General features: G+C 39.3%; 1 protein-coding gene across 1 annotated transcript; it reads right to left on the minus strand.

The window, feature by feature from the left end:
* Positions 1 to 565: 565 nt before the first annotated feature.
* On the minus strand, positions 566 to 1,510 carry LOC109558739 (olfactory receptor 6C2-like). Its single transcript, XM_019960070.2, has one exon. The coding sequence runs from the start codon at positions 1,508 to 1,510 to the stop codon at positions 566 to 568; it is 945 nt and encodes a 314-aa protein (XP_019815629.2).
* Positions 1,511 to 16,885: the final 15,375 nt, after the last annotated feature.

Genomic DNA, 16,885 nt, shown 5'->3' on the forward strand with positions numbered 1-16,885 from the left:
TCAGTAGTTGTAGCTTCTGGGCTCTAGAGCACAGGCTCAATAGTTGTGGCACACAGGCTTAGTTGCACCATGACATGTGGGTTCTTCCCAGACCAGGGATCTAACCTGTCTCTCCTGCATTGGCAGGCAGATTCTTTACCACTTGAGCCACCAGGGAAGGCCAACTTATTCTTCTTGATAGTGGATGCTAGATCAGGAAGGAATCCTAAGATAAATAATTTTGCCCCCAAAGAGCTGTAAAACTAGAGGAATGAATAGAAAAAAAATCCATCTCATATTTTTGTTACTGTCTTTCTGTGGTTCAGCTATCAGGATGGTGAGGGGTTGTATAGATTCTGGAAATCTATATTCATTCCTACTTATGAAAGTAAGCCATAAGGAATGAAGGCCTATTAGAATTAAGGCCATAACACTTTTTTTCAGGCCATGGTTCTTAGAGAAATAGAAAAGAAATTTCAGTGATTAATCAGACTGTACCTTTAGTTCTGCTCTGTAGATCTGAATTAGAACACATAGTAAAAGATGAAATACTTATGTGTATATATTTTTACTTTATAAAATATTTTTAGTCACCTACTTTTTGGAAAGAAATGCCATTTTTTTTAATAGAGTCCCTGAAGGCTTGTTTGACTTGCTTATTCCGTAGAGTATAAATGAAAGGGTTCATCAAAGGGATAATGGAAGTGTTGAGAAGGGCCACCACCTTATTAATGGCCACACCTTCCTTTGCTGGTTTGATATAGATAAAGATGCAACTCCCATAAGTGATGGAAACTACTATCATATGGGAGGAACAAGTAGAGAAAGCCTTTTTTCTTTGCTGAGCCGAAGGGAGTGTTAGAATAGTCTTGATGATGTTCATGTAAGACACAATTACACAGACTAGTGTGAGTATGAGGGTCAGCACTGCTATGATTAAAACAAGTTGCTCTATAAATTGAGTGTCTGAGCATGCAATCTTTAGAAGAGGAGATGCATCACAGCCAAAATGGTCAATGAGACTGGAGTTACAGAAGTCTAGCTGAACTCCCAGGCTGAGTGGTGGGAGTATGACAATTAGCCCAATCAGCCAACAGCAAAGGACCAGAATGGTGCAGACCTTTTCACTCATGATGGTGCTGTAGTGCAGGGGCTTGCAGATGGCCACGTAGCGGTCATAGGACATGGCAGTTAGAAGAAAAAATTCTGTTGCCCCGATGAGGATGACAAAAAATAACTGGATAGCACGAGCATTATAGGTCACTCGTTTGTCTCCAGTTGTCATGCTGTACAGGAATCGAGGAACATAGACAGTTGTGAAGATTATTTCTAAGATGGAGAAATTCTGAAGGAAAAAGTACATGGGTGTTTTAAGGTGAGAGCTCACCAGAGTGAGGAGGATAATGACTAGATTTCCAGCAACAGTGGAAGTGTAGGTGAGAAACAGAAACACTGAAAGAAAAACCTGTAGTCTTGGGTCGTCTGTTAATCCTAGTAGGATGAATGTTGTTATTGCAGAATGATTTTTCATCACTATCTTCAGATACATAAGAAGTCTGTATTAATAGATTATAAGTGTTTAATCTGAGGAATAGAATATAAAAATAAATTTCAACAAGCTATGTAGAATAAAGTAGTGAATCAGGAAGCGGCTGCTGCTGCTGCTAAGCCGCGTCAGTCGTGTTCGACCCTGTGTGACCCCATAGACTGTAGCCCACCAGGCTCCCCCGTCCCTGGGATTCTCCAGGCAAGAACGGGGGTTGCCTGGGAACTCCAGGCAAGGAGTGGGTTGCCATTTCCTTCTCCAATGCATGAAAGTGAAAAGGGAAAGTGAAGTCGCTCAGTCCTGTCCGACTCTAAGCGACCCCATGGACTGCAGCCCACCAGGCTCCTCCATCCATGGGATTTTCCAGGCAAGAGTACTGGAGTGGGGTGCCATTGCCTTCTCTGAATTAGGCAGCAGATGAACATTTTAAAGCTTTTACTTGATCATCAATAATCATGATGTAGAAAAGTGATTGAATCATACTTCATTTCCCTGGACTCTACATTAAATTCGTTTTCAGAATGTTCATGAAAAGCATTCATCTGAAATTTTATTTCCATTCTAGTTACAGGATCAGTTTTAACATCTATGTCACAGTCCTCTGAAATTTTGGCAGCCACCGTGGTATCTAATCCTCAGTATAGAATAGGAGACTCACAAATGTTGAGTAATAGAAACAGATGCATAAAAGTTTTATCTTCCTAATTGTTCGTACAACATGTCAACAAGTCATTCTTTTACCTTATGGTAATAAAAACACCACAAGTGCCTTAGTTGTACTATTTTTCATGCTTTGCAAAAGTTATCCTTTTCAAATAATTTCTTAATCTTGTTTTTACTATTTGAGTGACCTAGGAACAGTCTTGATGCTGAAGCTGAAGCTCCAATACTTTGGCCACCTGATGTGAAGAACTGACTCATTGGAAAAGACCCTGATGCTGGGAACGATTGAGGCAGGAGGAGAAGGGGATGACAGAGGATAAGATGATTGGATGGCATCACCGACTTGATGGACATGTGTTTGAGCAATCTCCAGGAGTTGGTGATGGACAGGGAAGCCTGGCGTGCTGCAGTCCATGGGATCGTGGAGTCGGACACGACTGAGCTACTGAACTGACTGAACTGAGGAACAGAATGAGAGTTACCATGAAATTTCCTAAGTCCTATCCCCCTCCAGAATTTCTACTTTGAGCCCCTTTCATAACAGATAATGTGCTGAAAGATTAATTTGTGTCTCTCTTGTGTACCAGTTTTAACAGCATGCTTTTTTTTTTTTTGTCCTGAATTCCTGTTTCAACAGGAATTCCATCTGTTGTCTAACATTCCACCCATCCTAAGCCTTCACAGATCACTGACCAATGGGATGTTCTGATGGTTTTCTGGGAAAACAGAATCCTGACCTTAGGCTTCCATGATCCTTATTGGGGTTCTATAGATTTTGCACAGATATTTAAGCTCCCCAAATCCTTCTGAGGCTATATCCTCCAAGATGCAGAAGAGTGAGAATATATCTTAGGGAAAGAACTCCCTTCTTTGCCATGATTTCTTTCTCTGAGGACACACCTCATCCTTGAAATGTTACTTATCATTTCTACTACTCTCATGGCTTCAGGAAACCTCTTTGTTCTTAGTCGTCTGGCCCAAGGATAGACTCAGGCTCTGCAGCTATTCCCACAAAGAACAGGTATCATCAGGCATTACTATTAACAAAGACTAAATGGCGTGGAGAATAAATAAAACCTGGCTATTAAGTGTGCATGTTCTTAAAAGCAGATAAAGAATCACAATCCATCCTTTTGAGTTTCTCTATGTGATGGCCTCCTGTGTTGTTTCATGTTAAAGAAGTCATCATTTCACTGCCTACCAGGAAGCCCTTGTGCACTTTTCATTTCTCACATTTCCTATCTGTTCACCCACCACGCCCAGTGAGGAGAGTGATAATGAAATTTTAAGAAGTGTCAGAGCTAGAATTTGGGCCAGTTCACATCAGATCCAAAGCTTAATTGTTTCTAGGAAATTGTAATTTTAGGATTTTTAGTGTCAATTCTAATAATAACACATTAATTAAAATATCAGCTTTTCAAATGTCTTGGTTGCAAACAGTATTTCCAGGGCATCAGGTTTACTTTAGTAAATGAATAGAAGAAATCTCCCCATAAGACACCATTTTTTTTTTTGGTAACATGAATGTTTTTTCATGTGATGTTTTAAAATATTACTCAGAAAATACCTTAAGTGTTGTTTCCCTCTAAGTTTAGAGAAGGCATTATGTCTTTTCTATTGAGGAGGATTGCTACAGCATGATAGGATTTTTAGACACCTTCACAGGAAAAGTCAGCTCACCTACTGTCATGGGATAAAGGGTTTGCCAGAGTGTTGGAAACCTTTGAATAATGTGAGCCCATCAGATGGCTCTCTAAGGCTAAGACATGATGCTTTACTGAGAGTCACGTGTCTTCCCACTCATACTGCTAATGTTCATCTCCTCAGCTGCTTCTGCCTGCATAACCCAGGGCCTACATCCTTGTCAACACACTGACTCCCAGTTAATACCATATTACGTATTGTAAGAATGTTTAATTTAGTGTTCGCAGTTCAGAGGAAATGGCGGAGTGAGATTTTTAGATAACTTCACATCATTGTTTGAATCATTGCTTGAAGAGGAAAATCATTAACGTAAAGAAATTACATTTAATACTGGACTTTTAGGCTAGGACTGTTTCACATCTTGCTATGAAGAATTATAGAAAATTGATATTTTTCATTTTTCTATTTAAAGATAACATTGCTTTTGTCCTTCACAATAAGATACACACGTATTTATCTTCTACATTCCTCTAGAGGGCGTCCCAGGTGGCACTAGTGGTAAAAAGCCCGCCTACCAATGCAGGATATGCAAGAGATATGGGTTTGATCCTTGGATGGGGAAGATCCTCTAGAGAAGGGCAGGGCAACCCACTCCAGTATTCTTGCCTGGAGAATCCCATGGACAGAGGAGTCTGGTGAGCAACAGTCCATGGTGTTGCAAAGAGTTGTACATGACTGAAGCAACTTAGCAGCAACAGCAGCATTCCTCTAGAACTCATAGAATAGTATATGAAAGAAAGGAAGATTCCCTAGAAACACATTAGAGTCCAGTATTATTAATGTGTCTCCATTTGGTCTTACCCTTCTTACCTTAATTCTAATCACTTCCCCCAAAAAATGCTCAAGAGTTGTGTTCAGGTTTATTACCATGTTATACAGAAGAAAGTGGCAGCTCAGATTGCTTTTCAAATCCTCTCTGAACGTGAAGATACTTCTTGGACTCAGGTTATTCCATCAGAAAGATCTCACTGCCTTACCCAGGGACTGCATTTACAACTACTTCCATGGTTCCATTTTTCAAACTTTTAGGTACATAAACAACAAACATTTCATACTTACTTTCTGGTTGTTTCCCATAACTTTTCAGAAAATTTAATGCAAAATTTCTTTTTGAGTCTGAGAAACATTAGATGCTAGTGGCTATAATTTTGAGTTAACTTTGACATCCCCTCGAGTCCCACATTTTGTTCCAGGTAAGAGTGTCTGCAAATGCAAGGCAATATGCAGTGACCTACAAACCAGGACCTTTGCTTTTACCATCACCACATGGAAAATGGAATCTGATGAGAGTTCTTATCTCTCGTTAAAATACTATTAAAACTTCTCTGAAGTCTGTGACTGAAAGAATGGAAAAACAATGGCAAACAATTGCTAGCAACTCTCCCTGGCTGTAGAAGTGAAGATAGTCAGAGGTCTCTGTGCAAAGAAATGAGTTACTGTATACGTATTCATGAATAGAAATAGCATGTGCTTTACTGATTTTATTTGTGTAAGTGCACAGGGAGCCATTAAGGGAACAAGCAGAAATGTCCTTGGTGACTTTAATTAAACTACTAATGAATCTACAGTAAAATTAACTTTAGCAAAAAGAAAAAAATTACCCAGATCTTGTGGGGCAGTGTCCACAGAGATAAGAAATGGAATCATAATGGTCATCAGTTGCTGGAAAAAAGTCAGATGATAATTTGACAATCTGATTCTCATCATATTTGTTTTACATGGTCTAAATGCTGGGATCCATAATGCTTTTTGTACTGGACACACTCATATAATTTACTCAAGGAAGTCCTTCCTATATTATTAGTTTTTAAGATGTCTTATTTCATCAGTTAGGAGAATTAATATTTGCTTATTTCATTCTACTGATCATATAGTTCATCCACTGGTCCTACTTAAAGGTGAAGTGAAGCAAAGTGAAAGTTACTTAGTTATGTCTGACTCTTTGTGACCCCATGGACTATATATATAGTCCATGGAATTCTATAGGCTAGAGTATTGGAATGGGTAGCCTTTCCATTCTCCAGGGGATCTTCCAAACTCAGGGATCAAACCCAGGTCTTCCACCTTGCAGGTGGATTCTTTACCAGCTGAGCCACAGGGAAGCCCAAGAATACTGCAGCAAGTAGCCTGTCCCTTCTCTAGTGGACTTCCCGACCCAGGAATCAAACTGGGATCTCCTGCATTGCAGGCAGCTTCTTTACCAACTGAGCTACTGGGGAAGTCCAGAATAAACATTTAAAATTGATAGTACTATCACCTCCCTATGGACTGTAGCCCACCAGGCTCCTCAGTCCATGGGTTTCTCCATGCAAGAATACTGGAGTGGGTTGCCATGGCCTTCTCTAGGGAATCTTCCACATCCAAGGATTGAACCCATATCTCTTGCATATCCTGCATTAGTAGGTGGGCTCTTTACCACTAGTGCCACTTGGGAAGCCCCTTAAATTAGTAGTCATATACTGAATAAGCACACTCTAAACATGCTGGTACCATGCTAAACCCAAAGGTGTCATTTTTCTTAGCAAGAATGCAGGGTTTGGGTGTATGATGCTCAGTGTACACCATTGACCAAAAGTCCAGAGATTGCTCACACTCTTCCACAGTGCTCAGCAGTGCCAGCTTTTCACAAAGTTCAGGAGTTGAGAACTGGAATGTCTGAGCTGGAGTCACATGTCATGGCCTGTGCTGATTTGGAGGCTTCTCCTCATCCAAGATAAACAGTAAAAATCTCATCCACTCTCATAGAATCATAGCCAACACTTCCAATGTGGAAATATCTTCAGATCTTTTATGAATGTGGGTCAGTTATTGAGAGAGGAGGGCAGGCCCTCAAAAGCAGCAATACTGGAGATTTTACTGAGCAGAGGGAAATAGGGACTGAGGTAGGAAAGGGGAGACCTAGGGAAACCGGGATTTATAGACAGACAGGCTGGGAGAAATGGAATCAGGGGCACACTGACATAAGTCTCTGTCTGCACTTCCTGTTTTTTTTTAAATTGATCTATTTTTCTATACTACTGCCAGTATAATTTCAATATTTTTATCAGGAGTGTTTTTATTTATTTATTTATTTTCAGTCTGGGTCCTCTGTATTTCCATATAAATTTTAGAACCAGAAAGTCAATTTATAGAAAAATGATTTGCTAGGGTTTTGATGGAGCTTGTTTTAAATCATTGGATCAACTTGAAAACAATTTACATTTTAGAGTATTGTCTTTCAACAGTATACCTGTTCATTTAATTTCTCTTAATATTTTGTAGGTTTTTCTTTCAGGTACCTATGTGTCTGAGTGTTGGGCTGTGGGTGGTGGTGGATTGGTCACCATGAGAGATCAGGAAGGCCTATTTAAGTGCCAGTCATGACTGCCCCTTCTCTGCTCAGATGCCACTTAATTCCTGGGCCACCTCTCGTCTCAAGGGAGCTGGTCCCTTGGTACTGGCAGCCCACACTCTCCTGTGGAGCTGCACTGTGATGTAAGGGGGGTGGGTGGGTGGATGGAGAGCTCTCTTGCCTCAGGCTAGGGTGGGTGACAGGGTGGATGTGAGAAACCTGCCCGCCTCTGGTGGGTTCTCTCTGCTCTGCCTTGGTAGCAAGCAAGCGTTGTGCACTTCTCCCAAGCTGAGCCCAGGCTCTCCACAGCCTTCCTATTTGTTTCACGGGCCCTCCCACTAGGCAAGGGGCTTGTCTTCCCTTGTCAGACCCCAGGGATAGGGAGCACAATGTGTGGCTCAAACTACTCACTTGCCAAGGAGGAAGCCGCCCATGTAATCTCCCCTCAGTTCCATCCCAGGGGCCCAGATCCCAACCTGATGGTCATTTATCTTCCCTTCCTACTGGATTCCTTGTGGCTCTTTCTTACAGCCTTGGTTGTCCAGGAATCTTTCCTCCTGTCTCTAGTTTTCAGTGAGGATTTCTCCACATGTATGTGTGATGTATTCATGAGAGAAGATGATTGCTGCATCCTCTTATTCTGCCACTGGATCCAATCCCCTGCAGCAAGTAAATTTTCTGAGTGCAAGGAGAGAGAGTAGAGAAATAAGGAATAGTTAATAAATAATAAGAGTTGATCCATTAAAGATGGATCCATAAATTTTAATATCCATACAGTGTGTTATACAGATAAAGGAGAAGAGGTGGAAAGAAAAACTTGATGAAATTATAGAGAAAAAATTTTCCTTGTGTTCAATAAGCTTTTAATCACCAAGTGAATATCAAGATTGAAATAAAAGGAAATATGGACAGTTTCCTCCACTGGAAATTCCTCTGGTGTGCCACAGGAGTCACCCCCCACTGACTTGGAGAGGCAAGGATGAATCCAGCCAATGGGAATTCCACAGCAGGGCCCAGGACCCACCCATACTGTCCAGGGAGGACTGGACAGTTCCTGATAATTATAATTCCATCACTGGGCCTCAGGACTTGCCCCTGCTGACTTGGAAGGGCTGGTGGGTTAGAGGACTTGCCCCCTCTGACCTGGAAAGGTGCAGACAGATCTGGTCACTAGCAATTCTGCAAGGGGGTCCCAGAACTCCCCTGCTGACCTGGAAGGGTGTGGACAGATTCTGCTACTGAGAATTCTGCCAGTGGGACCCAGGACCGATTCTTGCTCTTCTGAGATGGTTCAGATAGCTTCCACAACTGGGAAATCCATCAGTGGGTGTTGGAACCCACTGGACTGGCCCAGGAAAGTGTGGATGGCTCTCCCTACTAGGAAATTTACTAGGGGGTGCTGGGACTTGTCCCATTGTCCTGGGAGGGTGTGGATATCTCCCCCTGCCCCCACTAAGAAATCTGTCAGCAGGAGTGAGGAGTTGCTCCACTATCCGGAGAGTGGGCAGAAACCTCCCATTACCAGGAAATTTGTGAGTGGGTACCAGGACCCACCGCATGTTCTGAGAGGGCACAAATAACTCCCTGCAAGTAGGAAATTTGCCCAAAGCAGTGGCTGAAACCAGAGCTGAGCCCCAGGGGCTATGTGGCTGATGAAGAAGAGCCAAAATCTCTCCTTGTGGCTGCATGAACTGCCAACTTACACCTCTACAGATAGCTTTCTAAATTCAGCACCTGTGAAACATCCAAAAAGACAGCAAGTGCTCTTATAGCAGAAATGGGTCTGTCTTTAGTAGCTGTTTGCTCTGTGGGTACATACACATGAGATTAGGGATGGACTAGATAGAGTTCGTGGAGAAGGCAATGGCAACCCACTCCAGTACTCTTGCCTGGAGAGTCCCATGGGCGGAGGAGCCTGGTGGGCTGCAGTCCATGGGGTCGCTAAGAGTTGGACACGACTGCGTGACTTCACTTTCCCTTTTCACTTTCATGCATTGGAGGAGGAAATGGCAACCCACTCCAGTTATCTTGCCTGGAGAATCCCAGGGACAGGGAAGTCTGGTGGGCTGCTGCCTATGGGGTCACACAGAGCTGGACACAACTGAAGCAACTTAGCAGCAGCAGCAGCAGCAGCAACAGATAGAGTTCGAGCTGACTCCATATCTCCCACAGTAGGTCTAGGCACATGACTACTGCAGTGCTGGGATCTGACATCAGTGGACCTGTACTGGTGGCCGGGTGAAAGCAATGCCTGAGAATTATGAGGCCAGTTCCTGGCATATCCACAGTAAAGGCAGGACCAAGAGCAGTGCCAACAACACTATAATTTGTGAGCCCATACAACAGGTAAAAGGGACTACAACAGAACACATTCACATGAAAATAGCTCTGAATGAGAAAACTCAATGTTTTTACTCCCAGTGTGAGTGCTCCAATTCCACCTGGTAGGAAATTGTGATTCTGATCTGGTCACACCACAGATCAAAATCACAGCTAAGAAATAGATCTGGGAACTTCTACTCCAAAAACTAGGAAGTAGACCTGCTTCTGACAGGGCAATGAAATCCACAGAGCAAAGGGGAGGTCCTATTCAACATCCAGGGCAGGCTCTGATCACCAATCAATCTCCCTATCAAGGGGATAATGGCACAAACCTCTAGACTAACCTTACCCACCAGAGGGCAGACTCCAGAAGCAAGAGAACTGAGGATCCTACAGTCTACGGAAAGGAGACCACAAAGACAGTAAGTTTGACAAAATGAGATGACAAAGATATATGTTGCAGATAAAGGAGAAAGGTAAAAACCTGTAAGAACAACTAAATGAAGAGGAGATAAGTAATCTATCTGAAAAAGAATTCAGAGTAATGACAGTAAAGCTGATCCAGGATCTCAGAAACAGAATGGAGGCATGGATAGAAAAAATACAAGAGAAGTTTAACAAAGACCTAGAAGAACTAAAGGACAAATAAATAGAGATAAACAAGGCAATAACTGAAATGAAAGATATACTAGAAGGAATCATTAAATAAATGAAGTAGAAGAATGCATTAGTGACCTGGAAGACAGAATGGTGGACATTTCTGCCACATAACAGAGTAAAAAGTGGAAAGAAATGAAAAGTGAAAGTTGCTCAGTTGTGTCTGACCTTTTGTGACCCCATGGACTATATAGTCCATGGAATTCTCCAGGCCATAATACTGGAGTGGGTGACCTTTCCTTTCTCCAGGGGCTAGAACTTAGGTCTCCTGCATTGCAGGTGTATTTTTTACCAGCTGAGCCACAGGGAAGCCCAAGAATACTGGAGTGGGTAGCCTATCCCTTCTCCAGCAGATCTTCCTGACTGAGGAATGAACCAGGGTCTCTTGCATTGCAGGCGGATTCTTTACCAACTGAGCTATCAGGGAAGCCCAACAGAGTAAAGAAAAAAGAATGAAAAGAAATGGGGACAGTCTCAGAGGCTTCTGGGACAACATTAAACATACCAACATTTGAATCATAGGGGATTGAGAAGAGAAAGTGCTTGAGAAAATATTTGAAGAGATCATAGTTGAAAACTTCTGTAATGTGGAAAGGAAAGGAAAGGACCCACACAAGTCCAGGAAGTGCCGAGAGTCCCATACAGGATAATGTGAACGTGAATGTGAATGTGAACGTGAACGTGAAGTCACTCAGTCGTGTCTGACTCTTTGCGACCCCATGGACTGTAGCCTACCAGGCTCCTCTGTCTATGGGATTTTCCAGGCAATAGTACTGGAGTGGCTTGCCATTTCCTTCTCCAAGGGATCTTCCCAACCCAGGGATTGAACCTGGGTCTTCCGCATTATAGACAGATGCTTTACTGAGTCACCAGGGAAGTCCATACAGGATAATCCCAAGGAGAAACATACCAAGACACATATTAATGAAACTAACAAAGATTAAATACAAAGAAAAACAATTAAAACCAACAAGGGAAAAGAAACAAATAACATACAAGGGAACCCCCATAAGGTTGTCAGTTTATTTTTCAGCAGAAACTCTGCAAGTCAGAAATAAGGTTCAAGATATATTTAAAAAGATGAAAGAGAAGAAAAACCACAACCAAGAATATTCTGCCTAGCAAGGCTCTCATTCAAATCTGACAGAGAAATCAAAAGCTTTACAGACAAGCATAAGTTAAGAGAAGTCAGAACCACCAAAGCTATTTTACGCAAATTGATAAAGGAACTTTCCTAGGCAAGAAACACAAGAGAAGAGAACAAAAGAGGAAGGGAAGAAAAAAGGCCTACAAAGCCAAACCCAAATAATTAAGACGATGGCAAGAGGAAGATACATGTAGATAATTACCTTAAATGTAAATGAATTAAATACTGCAACCAAAGACTTAGACTGGCTGAATGGGTACAAAAGCAAGGACTGTATACATACTGTCTACAAGAGACCCAGTGAAGACATAGTGACATGTGCAGACTGAAGTGAATGGTAGAAAAAGATGTTCCTTGCAAATGGAAATCAAAAGAAAGTTGGAGTACAATACTCATAACATAAAAAAATAGACTTTAAAATAAAGACTGTTCTAAGGGACAAGAAAGAACACTACATAGTGATCAAGGGATCAGTGCAAGAAGAAAACATAACAATTATAAATATTTATGCACCCAACATAGGAACAATTCAATACATAAGGCAAAATGCTAACAGCCATAAAAGGGGAAATCAACAGAAGCACAATAATAGTGGGGAACTTTAACACCCCACTTATACCAATAGAGAGATCATCCAGACAGAAAATTAATAAGGAAACACAAGCCTTAAATGACATATTAAACCAGAGAGAATTAATTGATATTTATAGAACATTCTATCCAAAGGTAGCAGATTACACTTTCTTCTTAAGTGCACATGGAATATTCTCCAGGATAGACCACATCTTGAGTCACAAATCAAGCTTTGGTAAATTTAAGAAAATTGAAATCACATCGAGCATCTTTTCTGAACCACAATGCTATGAGATTAGAAATAAATTATGATAAAAAATTATAAAAAACACAAACACATGGAGGCTATCTGGATGTGAGAGTTGGACTATAATGAAAGCTGAGCACTGAAGAATTGATACTTTTGAACTGGGGTGTTGAAGAAGACTCTTGAGAGTCCCCTGGACTGCAAGGAGATCCAACCAGTCCATCCTAAAGGAGTATCAGTCCTGGGTATTCATTGGAAGGACTGATGTTGAAGCTGAAACTCTAATACTTTGGCCACATGATGTGAAGAGCTGACTTATCTGAAAAAACCCTGATGCTGGGAGAGATTGAAGGCAGGAGAACGGGACAACAGAGGATAAGATGGTTGGATGGCATCACTGACTCGATGGACATGAGTTTGGGTAAACTCCAGGAGCTGGTGATGGACTGGGAGGCCTGGCATGCTGCAGTTCATGGGGTCGCAAAGAGTCAGACACAACTGAGCGACTGAACTGAACTGAACTGAAACAACAGGATACTAAATAACCAATGAATCACTAAAGACATCAAAGAGGAAATTAAAAATACCTAGATAAATGACAATGAATGCAGTAGTCTAAAACCTATGTGATGCAACCAAAGCAGTTCTAAGAGGAAAGTTTATAGCAATATAATCTCACCTCAAAAAACAAGAAAAATCTCAAATAAAAAACCTAACCTTATGTCAAAAGTAACTAGAGAAAAAAGAAAAAACAAAACCCAAAGCTAGTAGAAGGAAAGAAACTGCTTTCCTTAAGTAATTGCTAGTTTTTATAAACTATACACAAATTTTATTTTATTTGTGATTACCCTCAGTAAATTTTTTGGTTTTGTTTATGCTTTGCCATGTTCTTTTTTATGATTTTTAATAAATATATATAAAATTTACCATCTCAACTACTTAGAAGGTACAATTCAGTGGTATTAAGTACATTCCTTTCATTGTGTATTTCTCTTAATACAATAACACATGTATCTAAGCCTGATATTATAAAATCTAGTAATTACTATTTATTTTAAATTATAAAGTACTTTCTAGTTGTTATCTAAACTTGCCATTTATTCTAAAATTAAATTAGCAAAAGTAGAAAAGTTAGGCCCAAGTATAACAACCAATCATAATAGTTAGGCTACAATTTTCCAGAAATTTTCTATATAAATATATTCATATTAATTGATATATTTCAAAATGTGAAACTGTCTTTATGAGTTGTTTTCTGAAATATTCTATATTTAAAAATTTAAAATAATCTTTTGATCTCAATAGTCATAAATTAAAATAATCATTTGGGGAATTATGTAATGTTTCCTTTAGAGCATTCCATTATAGTTTGAAATCAAGTCTAACAATTGAAACTTCATAACTCCTAAAAAATTTTCTTCCATTAAAAAGTGACTACCTCATGCTGATATGGTATTATATAATTTTGCAAAATTTAGAAAATGAATTTATATAGTTTCTTTCAAAGTAAACTATAAGCTGTGATGCAAAATGCAGTTTTTACAAATATCTTTGTCTATTTACTATACTCCCTAGAAATAAGCATTATTGTTATTCCTTTTGCATATACTCACAACTTACTCTTATGTGTTGCAAATATTTTCCCCACTATTTTATTCATCTTTAATTTAATGGATTTTTTTTTTTGAAATAGAATCTCATGTTAGAGGTCAGAAAAATTTATATGTTTCTGATTAATTCATTTTTTCTACATATTCCTCACACTTTGTAGTTTTGAAATGAGATGCTCTTATATTTTTCAAATTATTTTTGTTTAATAATAAAGTTAAATATTTTAGTTTTGACTCTCATAGTTTTCTTTCAAACTTGCTTGTTCTGTTCGATATCTTCTGAGGAGGATTTACCTATGGTTTTGTATTATGTGTGGTTACTCTGAATATATATTTTGTTTATACTATCTCATTTTATTTTTTAAAACTTTGATAAAAATATATAAAATTTACCATCTCAGCTCCTTTAAGGGTACAGTTCAGCTTTCCTTGTAAACTTCCCTGGTAAACCTGGTAAAAAAAAATGGTAAATAATCTGGTGGTAAAGAATCTGCCTGCAACGCAGGAATCCCTGGGTCTCTCTCTATGGAAGATCCCCTGGAGAAGGGAATGGCAACCCATTCCAGTATTCTTGCCTGGAGAATCCCATGGACAGAGGAGCCTGGTGTGCTACAGTCCATGTGGTCACAAAGAGTTGGACGACAACTGAGTGACTAACACTCACTTTTCGGCAGTATTAAGAACATTTCTTTTCTGTGCTTTCCCTTAATATTCTAACATTCACAATCGGTGTTGTGTTTATCTTGTAATACCCGGGAATAGTTGATATCTAGACCATACTTCCTAACAATGCTAGTAACTCAGCCTGATTTTTGTCTTTCTTTTTCTTGTTTTGTACTAGTTCCCAGGATACTCTTGACTAGTATCTTATGCTGAATGGCAATACTTATCTTTTATTATCAACATTAGATCAGATTCAAGTACTGTTACTGATTTATTACACCCCACTACTGTTACTCTGCAGGTATTTTCCTCTCTAGGTTAATGCATTTTTCTTTCTTGCTAGGTTATACCATTTAGGATTTCTATTAGTTATAGTAAAAGCTAAAATTTTGAGTCCTTTTATTTCCTAAATTGCATTGATTTAGTCTCATACTTAAATGGTTCCTATCTCATATACATAATTTCTAACCTAGAGGGGGAGGATGGGGAGGGAGGTGGGAGGGAGTTTCAAAAGGGAGGGGATATATGAGTACCTATGGCTGATTCATGTTGGGGTTTGACAGAAAACAGAAAAATTCTGTAAAGCAATTATCCTTTAATAAAAAATAAATTAATTAAAAAAGAAATAGTTTTCTGAGACCAACTTCATCTTCTTATATGAAGAATTCCAGCAATATGTTGATATTAATACAATACAGTACATTGATAGGCTATCATTCTTAAGCACTGCTTGGAGTTTTATACTATTCTTTTCTAAATTAAGTTTTATTGGAGTGTAGTAGCTTTACAATGCTGTTAGTTTCTACTGTACAGCAAAATGAATCTGCTTTACCTATACATATAACCCCTCCCTTTTTTGAACTTCCTTCCCATTCAGCTCACCACAGTGTATTAAGTAGAGGTTTCTGTGCTATATAGTGGATTCTCATTAGTTATCTGTTTTATGCATTATATGTATATATGTTAATCCCAATCTCCCAATTCATCCTAATACTCTTTCCCCCCATAGTATCCATACGGTTGCTCTCTACATCTGTGTCTCTATTTCTGCTTTGTAAATAAGTTCATCTGTGTGATATATCTAGATTCCACATGTAAGTGATATTATATGATATTTGTTTTTCTTTTTATGACTTAACTTCACTCTGTATGACAGTCTCTATATCTATACATAATTCTACTAATGGCACTATTTTTTTCCTTTAGATAGGTGAATCATAGTCCATTGTATATATATAGCACGTCTTAATTATCCATTCTTATGTTGAAGGATATTTATATTCCTTCCATGTCCAAGGTGCTGTAAATGGTGCGGCAAAGAACATTCAGGTGCAATGCTCCAGTTCCAGTTCCCAGCCTCTGTGAGAGCTGGTGAACATTGATTCTAGTCTGGAGTATATAGGGTTGTGGCACCAATGTCTGTGTGGTTCTCACTCTATCCAGTCTGACACAGATCTGCTGTTTCACCCTCTGACAGCCTCAAATGCTTCCTTTCTGTCTCAACCAAATTCTCCAACAGTGAGGGGCCTTCCTCAGATGTGGGAATCTTTCTCCTGGTTCAGCTCCCCCACCCCGGGGTGCAGGCCCAGTCCTTCTTTCCCTCCTTTTCCTTCTACCTTCTGTTATTTTATTCTACCTAGTTATTCTTGGATCCATACAGTCCTTTCCAATGACCAAGGTCTTCTGGTAGTGTTCAGCCAGTGTTGTGAGAGAATTGTTCCATCTGTGGATGTACTCCTGATGCATCCATGGAGAGAGATGCACTCCATGTCCATCCAGTTCTCCACCATCTTGGAATGCTGAGAAATATTTTTCCTTATTCTCAGATACTCCTCTAAACCAATTCAAATTCCAAAGAAAAATCTAGGTAATTGCACTGTAAAAGAAAGCAAGAGAACTCAAAAGGCATGTAATTATATATATATTATATGGAGCCAATCTTCTTCTGGCTTTTAGAGAAAATTCAATAACTTATCTCTTGCAGACTCTGTAAATTTGATCTCTAGAATTCATTTGATTTTTGCTTCAATAAGTTGCAAACATCACTTTTTTTTCATTGCTATACCACTTTATTTTATTTTTTAATTTAATTTAATTTTATTATTATTATTATTTTTTTTTACTTTACAATATTGTATTGGTTTTGCCATACATCAATATGCATCTGCCATGGGTGTACACATCACTTTTTATCTTAGGGAATTTATACTATATTTTCTTTCCCACATTTCTTTTGTTCAAAGTATAGCAATACTGTACATAGAATCAACTTAATTAGCAGAAAGAAAAGACTAGTGACTCCACTGACCTTTCTGAGATTTAGTTTGTATCAGTAGCATGACCAGTAACAGTACCAAAGGCTCAGTTGGAAATAGAAACTAGAATAGAATAGTAAACTGCAATTTGACATTGTATAAAATAATAATTATTGAACTCAAATAAG

The sequence above is a fragment of the Bos indicus genome, chromosome 5 (assembly GCF_029378745.1).
Source record: "Bos indicus isolate NIAB-ARS_2022 breed Sahiwal x Tharparkar chromosome 5, NIAB-ARS_B.indTharparkar_mat_pri_1.0, whole genome shotgun sequence".
NCBI lineage: Eukaryota > Metazoa > Chordata > Mammalia > Artiodactyla > Bovidae > Bos > Bos indicus.

Bases quoted from the DNA above. Each gene is read 5' to 3' on its own strand.
- LOC109558739 (XM_019960070.2), bottom strand. From the start codon at position 1,510: ATGAAAAATCATTCTGCAATAACAACATTCATCCTACTAGGATTAACA.